At 43.9% G+C, this 12,913-nt stretch overlaps 1 protein-coding gene across 16 annotated transcripts in view; it reads right to left on the bottom strand.

Moving 5' to 3' along the window:
• NRCAM (neuronal cell adhesion molecule) overlaps positions 1 to 12,913 on the bottom strand; it is a 279,250-nt gene that overhangs the window by 14,448 nt on the left and 251,889 nt on the right. For 8 of the 16 annotated variants that reach the window (XM_046020758.1, XM_046020751.1, XM_046020746.1 and 5 more), the window contains 3 exons: positions 12,376 to 12,498; positions 11,007 to 11,192; positions 10,152 to 10,187 (listed from right to left, as the gene is read on the bottom strand). In XM_046020758.1, the coding sequence (XP_045876714.1) occupies positions 10,152 to 10,187; positions 11,007 to 11,192; positions 12,376 to 12,498 (345 nt within the window). The remainder of the gene's footprint in view (positions 1 to 10,151; positions 10,188 to 11,006; positions 11,193 to 12,375; positions 12,499 to 12,913) is intronic. The other 8 variants (XM_046020756.1, XM_046020753.1, XM_046020757.1 and 5 more) reach the window with 2 other exon arrangements.

The following is a 12,913-nucleotide window of genomic DNA, read 5'->3' on the forward strand; positions in this document are numbered from 1 at the left end:
AGAGCTAACGTCCCGAAACTCCTACTGCGTGCTGGGCACTGTGCTGAGGGCAACATCTGATTTAATCTTCACAGCAATGCTTTGAGGTGGGCAGCAGGAACAAACCCACGCCCCGGGAACAGAAAGAACTTGCCCGATGGCTGGAGTTGGACAGAGTCTGTCCAACTCCCGAGGTACTAGCCATTACGCTCTACCGCTCTCACGGATTCCAGAAAATAAGCCCTGACCTCAGATCTGCAGAAGTCTTTGGGAAAAACAGAAGGCTCGAGGGACTCTCCATTCTGAGACGGGCAAAAGGATTTTAAAAGTCCATCATTACATACTCCTTGGCAATACATTTTTCCCCCTTCAAATTTGTACATGGTCTTTTGTTGTGTGCCTTTTTGCCAAAACTGAGGCAGAAAAGCATCAGGGTAAAAGAACTTTTCTTAACTTCTCATCCATAGAAGAAGGGATCTCTTTTTTTTTTTTTTTAAGATTTTTTTTTTTTATTTATTTGACAGAGAGATCACAAGTAGGCAGAGAGGCAGGCAGAGAGAGAGGAGGAAACAGGCTCCCTGCCGAGCAGAGAGCCCCATGCGGGGCTCGATCCCAGGACCCTGAGATCATGACCTAAGCCGAAGGCAGCAGCTTAATCCACTGAGCCACCCAGGCACCCCCTAGAAGAAGGGATCTAAAGCCGAGAATGACTATGAGAGACTTCAACTCTTCCCAGGACACTCTGAAGCCATCTAAACTGCAGAAGCACATTCAAACCCAAGTCATGGCCACCATGGAGCCTCACGTGCACACACACGTGAGCACACACGTGTATGCACACATACACGCACAATGAAGCCTGCGGGGGTTTTTTCTTCTTGAATTCGGGTTTCACTGGGCAGGTACTTGTAGGATTGAGTAGTAGAGTTAAAGAGGATTTTCACTTTACTTAAACCTTTACTATAAAATCATGCTCATGTATTTCTTGAGTAATCCATAAAGTGATAAATTAAACAAATAGAAAAATATAAAGAATGCGAAAAAAGGAAATAAGCCCGAGGAATGAAATCTGCTTTGTTTCCCAGAAGTCAGTTTTTTTTTTTAAGATTTTATTCATTTATTTGACAGACAGAAATCACAAGTAGGCATAGAGGCAGGCAGAGAGAGAGAGGAGGAAGCAGGTTCCCCGCTGAGCAGAGAGCCCGATGCGGGGCTTGATCCCAGGACCCTGGGATCATGACCTGAGCCGAAGGCAGAGGCTTTAACCCACTGAGCCACCCAGGCGCCCCCCCAGAAGTCAGTTTTAACCAGTGTTCCGCCAGCACATCGCTTGTTCTCGACTGGCTAACCTGTGCTCTGCGGTCCTAGGTCTCCGAAGAAACACTTAGAATAACAAAGCAACGTGGAAGAGACAGTGTGAATAAATGGCTATTGATGAAGAATTCATTAAGCCTAAAGATGTCCTGTTGAATCAAAATAGTTATAAATGTATAGAAAGAGCAAAATATTCCCTTGGCCAAAGTTTGGAGCCCGTATTGAATGAACCCTATTTGCTCCTGGAAGTCATATGTTAACTAAGGATTTAATCAAGACTTACTCTTTTTCATCGTTATATTTATATGTCAAAGGTGACAGTAACTGGTTGTGGCCTCGTCCTATCTCTCCATTGCTGGCACAGAAGAACGGCCCGCCCGTGACGCGACGGCCTGCCTTGAACCAGCTGCCAGCTGCAGCCGGCTTTGTAGGTATCATGACACTGGAGGACAAAATTTTTCTAAAGGGTTTGCCTTCTGTCCCCTAAAAGGACAAAAAATGGTCACTCCAGCCTGTCCCCCCTGGGGCGTGGGCTCGGTGACCCTCATCGGGGGAGGGGGGTGTCCTGAGCGCCTCTCCTCCAGTGTTGGAAGGCCGAGCCTCCAACTCCAGCTCCGTCACGTTCCAGCTGGGTGACATGCACTGACCTGACGCCTGGTTAGGAACGAACACTGCCCGCCCCGTAGGACTGGGGGACGGACTGAACAAGAGCAGCCATTGGAAACCAGCTGCCCGGTTGAGATTCGAGCTGATGAAATGGTAGCGCTGGGACTATTGTCCGCCTGCCAGCTATCAGGGGACACAACGTCTCCCCGAGCTCTTCGTATTTTAGAGTGAGAAGCCTTCACTAACAAAAAACACCCTGTAATCCTAACCGTGAGTTGATATTCCTCTTCTCAGCCAAACGCAGTGTTTTCCTAGAGTTCTGTCTACACGCGGTTGTGAAAACACAAGGAACAAAATTATAGAGAAGTGGTTTTCTCTTTAAACATAATCATTTTGGCTCATGAATAGCTTAAAATGTGGTTGGATACGTTACTGAGGATTACCTTTGCTTTCTACCGCTTTTCATCACCGCTGGTGATGTAGATCTTATGCATGACTCATGGCTTTAAGTGACTTTGAAAATCGTAAGGCTTGTGTCATGAAAGACACACACAAGATGCATTTTGCCTGCGGGTTCTAGAGCGAATGCAGCATCTTGTCAAGAACGCACGGGGCGACAGAACGGAAGGAACGCCGAAGGATGAATCGGAGTGAGCCTGTGCCACGCGCCCTTCTGTAATTTGGGGAAGCAGGGATCATTCTCCATCTAGCGAGTTAGGGTGAATATGCTTGCGTCTTACATGAACAGTATCTTTATTTTAGAAACTTCAGTCACTTGTCATGTAGCATGATACCGCTCAAAGAACAAAAATTAGGCAGGCAGGCAGATATGGTGCGGTTACAGTGAGACACGTGCTTTGAACAATTTCTCATTTGTTCAAGTATAATAATCTTTATGTCAGTGGTCTAACCAGACTGGCAGGGTTGTGCCCCATTATATAGTCCCTTGTGACATAAAAAATTGTGACTCTATCAAGGAGTCATTTTAGCTTCAAAAGCATTTTGAAAATTATCCTAACTCCAAGAGAAAGTTTACATGAATAAAGGATGTGAAAAATTGAATTACCTAAATAATATAAGTTAAGAATCATTTCTATCTCTGTTTTTGTAATGGTTTTAATCTATGCCATGATTAGAAGGTGATCAGCCCAGTTCTGTAATCCATTTAATATAAGAGCCAAAGACAATTAAAATCCCAAGTCCCAACCCAACTGAGCCCCACAGAAAGACATTCATGGTCCTATCCATAACCCAGCTCCACTAGGCCCCTGCCTCCACCTGGGGCTCTTTCAAACACATCCTCTGAACTCACAAAACCCAAGGCCACCCGGCACCAACTCAAACCTTCTATGCTCCAGGCATTGGACACCTCCACTCAAAGAAGCTCCGAGAATCACTTACAATTTCTTTCCTCCACTCTTCTTTGTCTATGGGAATTTTGCAAAAACAACAAACTTGAATATTTAGAGGAACTGGAAGTCACTTAACATTTCAAGCAAGAAAAAAATCTTTATATGCTAAAGACAAAATCTAGACTGCTGGTTTATCTTTTTAGATGGCTATAAATCTAGCCACGCCAGATAAAGCAACTGAAATGAAAAACGACATAAAATGTCCTCAAAGAAAAGTTGACTGGATTTGGAGATTGCACATTAATTGTAGACATTCCCATTGTATTAAATCTTCTTTTTAATGCAAAGGAAACTTCTTTCTCTGCACTTTGCCTTAGATATTATTGTTTCTCTAATGATCTTTATAAAAAGAATTGTTCTACATTAAATAGTTTAAGTGAGCTACGGAAAGAATTGTTTTTTGAGGCTCACAAGATGAATCTTTTGGTAAACTTAAATGCTTTCATTTTTTTTTTTTAAGATTTTATTTATTTGACAGAGAGAGGAGTATGAGTGGGGGAGGGTCAGAGGGAGAAGCAGACTCCCCGCTGAGCAGGGAGCCTGCCATAGGGTTCAATCACTGCAATTATGACCTGACCCGGCTGCAGACACTTAAAGACTGAGCCACAGAGAAGCCCCACTTAAATGCTTTCAAGTTTGTCCAAGTCATAGATACAATCTCTCCCGCGTATTCACTTTCCTAAAGGAATAGTTACTTCTAAAAATATTTATTTGCATGATAAAGGCCTGAACAGAAAGTTGGACAACATTCAACATGTTGTCGCAAACATTCATTGGCCACCCAGTTTATTCCATGCGGAGCACGGAACTGGGGAGGAGCAGCGGTTTTCATCAACCCCTGAAAATTAAAGCTGCCCCGCCTCCTGGTGGGCGTGGCCAGGGTATACACTGGTGCCAGAGGAGGGAATGCATTAAACGTGGAGACCTAATGGAGGCTGCCTCCAAGTGTTATTGTTCTGCAATTTCTGATAAAATTCTGTTGGGTAGTACAGGTATAAGGACTAGTCAGCTTGACTGTTGCTACCTCGAAGTCCAATTTGAACAGACTTTTCTTCCTCCTTACTTGTACCGACAAACACAATTTTGGCCGCCTTCCTCTTGTTTACATGTTGTGGGTATAGAGCAGTTTTAAGTACCATGACATGAAAATAACATATGCAACAGAACATATTACGCCCTTGTTTTGAATAACAGGAACAAAAGAGACTCCTAGCGATGTGTAAAACGTATAGTTTGATGGTTTAGTTCACTAGAATTTTTTTAGATAAACAGGATTCATTTAATTGGATCAAGTTATTTTTCAGAATGACCCACAGTAAATCCTTAAAAATGTTCTTACTCTTTTAAAATGCAGCCCCCAAATTAACAACCAGGCAATGAAATTGCTTCTTATTGCCAGCGACATCGTATTCAAGATAAGTTCACGGGCTCTGGCCCCTCCGACTCCCAGCTGACACCGGCCCTGGTCTCCGCAGCTGTGGCAGTAAGTTTCCCGGTCCCGGGATTTACGGCATAAGATAAACACACGACAGAAGAATAAAACAAACAAGCAATCGATCTTCAGCGTCCAACGCACGAATAGCAAGTAAGAGGAAGTCCTCTGAGATTGTGCAAATAAAACTGAATTAGATTTATTGCTGAAATTTAGGGCTCCCTCATATTTCACTTCCATGCCAGAAAGGGCCGTCATTTATAAAAGCAGCGATAGGACGTGAATGAATAATTGGGAATAATGATGTACAATATCCAGATCGATGAGTTCCGTGCTATGGGTCCCAAATGATGTAAACTCTTGTCCATTAGATACAGTCCCAGGAATCCTGAGCCCTCACTTACCGATGTGGGGCAGGGAGGGGAGTGGCTGAGCAATGCTGGGGGCAGAGATAGCAGAATCTTCCTCCAAGGTCCACCCCAAAACTAGGCAGCTGTTTCTTAGTTCTACTGATCAGCCCAGGGCGGGTCTTAAAAGACTCTGTGTTACGCCACTTGGACCAGTGGCTTCTGACCTGCTTTGTTGTTGAGTCACAGACTTCTCTAAGAGCCTGCCCGTGGGGAGTTCAGGGACTCCAGGGGAGGAACACCTGCTTTCGAGACTGTTGGATGGTTAGAACACACTGGAAGAGAAGCTGCAAAAAGACCTGTCAAATATGCTTATCAGAAGCTTGAAAAGAAGAAATCAAAACCTGTTTTACTTGACACACCCCAGAGAGTAAGACGATCTTACCTAAGTGTTTATTACATGTCACATTCTGGAAAATGGGAGTACAACTCAAACGGCTTCTTTAAACACCAAATTATGGACATGATGGGACACTCTATGCCTACTACTGAGTAAAGATGACATCTACACCCAATAAAGGATATTACCTGGCTCTCTGAGGCTGACCATTCTCTCAACCTTCTCACAACAGTCTCAACTAAAAATGACCTATTTACAGATATATTAACTTGGGCAGTCACAAAAACAAGATCAGTGTATTATCCCAGAGAAAATGCCCTCAGATAGTAAATCAGAAGGTGGCCAAGGGCTGACTTAGACTCTAAGATTAGATTCCCAATTATGTTATAGAATTTGGAAGCTAAAGGTCTCTCCTGGGGTCCTTGGATTGAGCCCCACATCGGGCTCCCTGCTCAGCAGGGAGTCTGCTTCTCCCTCTCCCTCTGCTGCTCCCCATGCTCATGCTCACTCTCTGTCTCAAATAAATTCTTTAAAAAAATAAGTTGAGTGAGTTCTATTAAAGAAATGACATAATACACTTGACCTCTGAGATATAATTCACCATCCTATGTGTACAGTGTACCCCCCTGTGCGAAGGGTGGGAAACAGCAGAGAGCGAAGCTGGTTATGGAATTATGTAGGGTCCTTCTGTGGACCTATTTGATTTTATCGTCTGAGGTTTTCCTCTTAAAGGAGTATATAATGAGAAGAATATGATCAGTCAACAGAAACAGTAAATACAAACACATATGTAAAACATCAGTGGTAAAGATCCCAGGCAAAACATTCATTTTCTTTAAGAAATTCTGGAATCACAGAGCTGAGGAATTTAGTCTTGGTGTATTGATGGGAGATGACAAGGCAGAAGCACAGTGAGATACTTCCAATGGAAGAGCATTTAACTTATTCTTAAAACTAGCCAGAGAAGATATCGTACTTTTATCACAGAGAATTCCAGTGTTCCTTGTTTTACCCTCCACTCATCCCCTTTCTGGATGTGCCAGCCAAGGGACTATGAGTGTCATTTCTCATTGGGGCTTTCTGCAAAGCCTGCCTCTTGTCTCTCTCCTTACCCTAAGTCTTTCTTTGTAGATCCCGTCTGTGTAGCCACCTGCATTTTAGTTTCCTGAACTAAGTACGTGATCCTATCACTCCATGTTTGAAACGTGGAGGGCTCGCCTCCGCCCACAGGTAAACACTCTTTCCTTAGCAAGACATTCGTGGTCCTTAATGATCATTCACATCTGGCTTCATCTTCCTCTTTGGTCACATCTCTGGGTAAAACTGAAACATCCTATGGATTTTCAAAGCTTATGCCTTTGCTTATGCCTCCTACCAAGAATTTAGGCACCTCAGTCCTCTGATACATCTGTCCAAATTTCTGTCTTTCAAGGGCCAGTTCAATACTACTATTTTCATGAAATTTTTCCTGATCCTTTTGGGCAAAATAAACAGTTCACTCCTCTATGCTTAGATAAAATATTGTTCAAATTACTTGTTTAGCATCTATTTTTACCCTTCTTTTTATTTATGTATTTGAGAGAGAGCAAGAGAGGGTGAGTGGGGGGAGGGGCGGAGCAAGATCAGCGAGCCTGACATGGGTCTCGATCCCACAACCCATGAAATCACAACTTGAGCCGAAAGTAAGACTCAGTTGCTCAACCAACTGAGCCGTCCAGGTGCCCCTGTTTTTACCCTTTATTTTTAATGTGTGGGTCTCAGCGGTCCCATTTTTAGCATATCAAAGGCAAGGTCTGTCTTACTGTCCTGGTACACAATGCCTTAACAAAGGCTGATACATTTTATGGGGTAGATAGACATTAGCTGTTGGACTGATGGAACTCATTATAGTCATTTTGTTGCTGTTGTTCCGGCCAAACTTAAAACTTGATTTTTGTTTACATCTTCTTCAGCTCTTCCTTGTTTCTTGACTGCATCAGTAGTGGTGGGACGACCCTGGTGTAATTTATACAGTGTGGTAATTACACCACGGAGACGGTTCTTCACCAGCCCCTCAGTGCCCAGCTCTGCTCTGTCCCTGACCTGATAGTCTCTCCCCATTCCTGCACCCCAACTGGTCACCTCCCAAGAGTGTTCTGATGGCTGGTCCCAAGTAAAGGCTTGGGTAAAGCAGTGTCCATCTATCAGCAGCACTGGCCCAGAACACAAATCCATTGGCTATGTGTTTTCGGATCATTTCTATAGATGCCTTCACAGATTGATTCTCTAGAATCCCAGATCCTGAAATTATTTAAAGGGACACAAAAATTGCACAGATGCCCCTAAACAACTACGATTCCTACACAGACATTGAAGGCTTTACCCGAATGAGGACACGATCCAGATAAGTGATTCCTTAGGATCTCAAGAGTGTGTCCATGCCCAAATGAGGCGTGGCAAGGGAGGGGGTGAGTATGGCCCAGGATAGCCACTGGATTGTTCTGGATTCTATTTAGCGGTTTAAATGCTCCTTTTATAATTCCATATTTATAAGTTTGGATTTCATTAACATCTCTTAAAATCTGTAAGAAAATTAAAAAAAATGTACACTCGGATGCATCTCTTTCCCCCTCCGATCAGAGGTAACTGAAGCCACGAGGGGCCGATGTACTCAGAGCTGAGGATATCACACCTGTTTTTTCTCAGTGAGCCATTGCAGATTCTTTCATCCTCTTATAAAGAAAAGGTGAAAAATCATAAAAATAGAAAAATTTAGCAGGATCATAGAGAACTTTCCTTTTTCTCCTCCCTCAGGGAGTATCTATAAACTGTATGGAGAAGAAAAAGAAACAGAATAGAAAGCATTCTGTGCTCCAAAAAAGAGATACTTTTAAGGAAAGAAAACCCAGGATAACAAATTATTTCTTGAGCAGTTAAAAAGTCTTCAGGCATTTGCCCTCACTTTATACAAGCGGTGCAATGTAGAAAATAAAATAAGGTTAGGGTCAGGTTTTTAAAAATCGCTTAAACCCTATTTCTCTTCTTATCTGAGATGCCCAAATTCAGCGTCAGGGGCTTTGTGAACCTTCTGACAGTCCATTTTTGCTTATCTCTATCCTCATAAGTAACTCGCAATCCAATTTGGTAACATTGAATGGTACAACCTAAACTATTTTAATAAGGATTTCTCTTAATTGGTTTTAATTCATTAACATCAGTGGGTAATTTTTTTTTCCCCAGTGAATGCATGCCATCTTCTAAGACGGCAAGTCAGTGGGAAACGCAGGCTCCCTCACGGACAGCCCTCTTACAGCACAATTAATGGGGGCTACTGACTCCGGGCGGAGCCTGGGGGCGCGTCCACGGCATGGGGAAGGAGGCCAGGCTTTCTCTGGAATGCTTCAGTGAAAGGTTACCAGGGGAACAGAGCAGGGAATTATTGTAACACAACCAAGGACTTTAATTGAGATCTAATTAAGCCAGGCAAGGCGCACACATGGAAAGGGGAGGCATCGATCTTTCTACAACACTGTGGAAATTGGGAATTTCCACAGCCTCGTTCTCTCAACTCTAAAAGCACACAGATCACATTATTAAGATTACCGAACGTGGCTATCTTTCTTCAAAATCTAGCTGACCTACAGCTTATCATTTACCAAGGCTATGAATATAAGCAGATTTCTTTAAAAAAATTAATAAATAAATAAGATCTGAATTAGGCCTCTGCACACAATATCTGAGGAATTTCAGGCAAGGCACTTCTTTCTCTTGGTCGTCTTCTTCATGCCTGTTTGTACCCTGTCTGTCAAGGTCCAAGACCACCCCTGGCCAGGGGCGCTCCACAGGGAGAGAGTGCCCTGTGCCGGGACTCACAGCCCCTGAAAAAGCTAACAGATCAACCAATAGCCAAGGGCCAAAGGTAGAGGGAGATCTTGGGGACTGCCACAGGGGGAAGACCTATCCCAGGGGATTCAAGCACTGCTCTCCCCACCACCTTCCTCACCCAGTAAGCTGAGAAAAACGAAGGAGAAGAAACGTATTACTCCACTATGCCCCAAGGAAAGAGACACGTGCCCTCGTGGTGAAGACAGGATGGATTCACACAACTGGGTAGAACATGTAGGCTGACAGCAAGGCTTGCTGGGAGGGATCCTGGGGGCGCAGACTGTGGGTCCCAGGCTAGTTAGGGGGCATCACTAAGCCGAAATGCCGAACGGACGGTGTGGTGTCGCGTCAGCAAAGAGGACACTGTGTCTACAAGGAGCAGGGCTCAATCAGACAAGAACGGAGAGTTTGCTGATCCTAGTTCTTACAGGCTGTTTGCAGCACGGGACGCATATTTCTGAACCCTGAGCATGTGGTGTGGCCAGAGAGAGGATCTGTGACAATCCACAGCTTGGGTCCTGTCTGATCCAGCCCCAATCCCGTCATTAAAAGTGAAGGTGAGAGTCTGCACCAGGGTTGGGTCTTGTGAAGAAGGATTAGCAGAATTCAGTGTGTGGCTTTCTCCTTGTGGAAAAGACTAGACGTGAATTTTCGAGCCAAGATCTAACAAGATCTTCCCTTCCGTTTAGTGTTTGAAAGCTCATTTTGTATCTTTTTTTAAACCCATGCTGCACTTCGCCATGTTTAACATTGCAAATTTCACACATGTATAAAGTCATGCAGATGAATGATTTTACCTTTGCCTGCACCTACATCAGGTGGAGGAATACCAGCTTTAATGAAGGGAAACAGAAATAGGACACTATATAGTTAGATGTAACACACCCATGAGCATGTAAAGCGATATAAAAACACTTATTAAAATGCCAAAGCATGCAAGAAGAATGAAGGGTCAGGTACGGGGACCGAGATACGCTGGTGTCCCCAAGCTTACCCAGCAACCAAATCCACACATGCCTTAAGGTGCATTATTCATATTTTCCTCTTATGGAACAAGGCTTAGGGCATGTCAAACCCATTTTTGGGTAGAAAATCAATTCCTCATGCTGGGGAAGATAATCAAACACATAACCCTCAAGTAATTCTACCACTTGGCGACATGCAAAATCAGGAAATCTATAAAATTTTCGGACATTTTCACCGAACCGAAATTCTTTTCAAAATAATTTTTTTCAAGTTGGAAAGGAAGTATCAATTCCTTTTCTTGGTACTCTGATGGGACGATTTCGCTTTCCCGGTACCAGACGGCATACCAAAATACAAAGTCCCGTGCTCACACACAAAGTAAAGGCACTATTTTGTAATGGTTTCGTATTCCTCTCCAGAAACCCTCAGCCAGTGTGTGGCCTAGCAGACCATCTTCTGGGGACCTAAGACCAGAACCAGAATGACATCTCTTTATTTGCATATGGATGTGCGTGGGTGTGTGCATGTGCCTGGCCCTACCGATGTCAGGATGGGAGTTTACAAACAAGTGTTTGCATCAGTTGGGTAAGATGGATCCTCCATGGAAAGAAGGAGAGAGAAGGCATACACTCCGGGGAAGGACTCGGGTCTCGTGACACTTAGAGTTGCGTGAATGCTATACATACCCATCTTACCTTCATCCACGTTTGTCACTGCCTCCTCTGTTATTTGACTTCCTGATCCTGCTGCTGTTTGTGCATAGAAATAAAACTTATACCGCGTGCTGAAATTTAAATTTTTTAAAGTCCAGCGTGTCTTGTTGGCAGGAATTTTCAGATCCACCAGCGGTCCCAACTCGTGGGTGCTGTTAACTGGCAACAAGAAGTAAAAGAGAAGTGCATCCCTCATTAATTGCTATAGGAATACTATTTTTTAAAAATGTATTTGACAGAGATCACAAGTACGTAGAGAGGCAGGCAGAGAGAGAGAGAGAGAGAGAGAGGAGGAAGCAGGCTCCCCGCTGAGCACAGAGCCCAGTGAGGGACTCAATCCCAGGACCCTGAGATCACGACCCGAGCCGAAAGCAGAGGCTTAACCCACTGAGCCACCCAGGCGCCCCTTCTATAGGAATACTATTATAGATGAATGTGTCAAGCAAAAATGTCGAACTTGGATTACATTCCCTGTATAATCCTCTTCACTCCTTGCCTAACGTAACTGTCATTAGCCGTTTACAACTCCGACATGATCGCAAACAGGGGGAAATAGATTCCCCACCCATTTATAAGCGAGGGGAATTTTACGGCTGAATTCCAATAGCATTTCTTTTCTCTGTGTTTTGGCAGGTGGTGTCAGGTACTGATAATCCCAAACCTTGTCCTCAGAGGTCTTGTGCCAAAGGAACCCCTTCTTCTCTACCTTCCTTCCCACCTTCCTCCCTTCCCCCTCCCTCCTTCCTTCCCTTCTTTCCTTCCCTCCCTCCATTCCTTTTCTTTCTTTTTACCATTTTCCAGTCACAGATAACTAATGCCTACCTAATCTAACAATAGCATCCTCCCCACGCTCAAAGGTCTGTAGGATTCTACAGCTGCTTGATTTTCAATAGCATGTATGTCTTTAGAAAATCTGATGTGTTGGGGCGCCTGGGTGGCTCAGTGGGTTAAAGCCTCTGCCTTCCGCTCAGGTCATGATCCCAGGGTCCTGGGATCAAGCCCCACATCGTGCTCTCTGCCCGGCACGGAGCCTGCTTCCTCCTCTCTCTCTGCCTGCCTCTCTGCATACTTGTGATCTCTGTCTGTCAAATAAATAAATAAAATCTTAAAAAAAAAAAAAAGAAAATCTGATGGAAAGTTCCTTCTGGAAACATCACGTGAAGGTATATGCGTATATTCTACAATGCTAAGGAGCCTTGTCTTTTAAGAAAAGAGCTTTGTCTTTTAAGAAAACAGCTTGTTTTCTTTTGTCTTTTAAGAAAACAGTTTGTCTTTTAAGAAAACAGCTAAGTTTTTTCCTTTTGAAACCGCATTCCCCCTTTTCCTTATCCCAGTAACTTACTTGGCTGATATTTTAAGGTGTATTCAGTCAAAATGCCATTCGGGCGGCTCGGTGGGTCCCACTCCAGAGTGAGGGAGTCTGGTGTCGGGTTAACAATCTTCAAAGAGGACGGAGCACTGGGGACTTAGAGTGAGAACACAGAGTCAAAAAAAGAGTTTTTGGGTGTTTCAAAATGTATTCAGGGGACGCGCTGTAACATGCTCGCCTCAGTCACCGAGGTTTTCTGGAACTCACTCTCGCTCCCGATTCAGCCCAAACTGCACTACCAGAAACCCACGGCGAGAACCCACCCAGCTATTCTCGTCCTCTTTTTTCTCATCATTTCCATTTAGACTCATTCAAGTCATCCTCCAAAATACATAAAGACTTTGCCTTTAGATGGATCCAAACCAGCATTTTTAAAGGAGATGGTGCTTGTTTCGTGAATGGTGTCTTAATAAAAGCAAACGGGTGACTAAATGAATCTATTCTAACTAGACCTTTGAGTAGACACAGCTGTGTTCTGGGCTATTAAGAACTGTTTTCTCCGACAAACCAG

This window comes from Meles meles, chromosome 10 (assembly GCF_922984935.1).
Source record: "Meles meles chromosome 10, mMelMel3.1 paternal haplotype, whole genome shotgun sequence".
Taxonomy (NCBI): Eukaryota; Metazoa; Chordata; class Mammalia; order Carnivora; family Mustelidae; genus Meles; species Meles meles.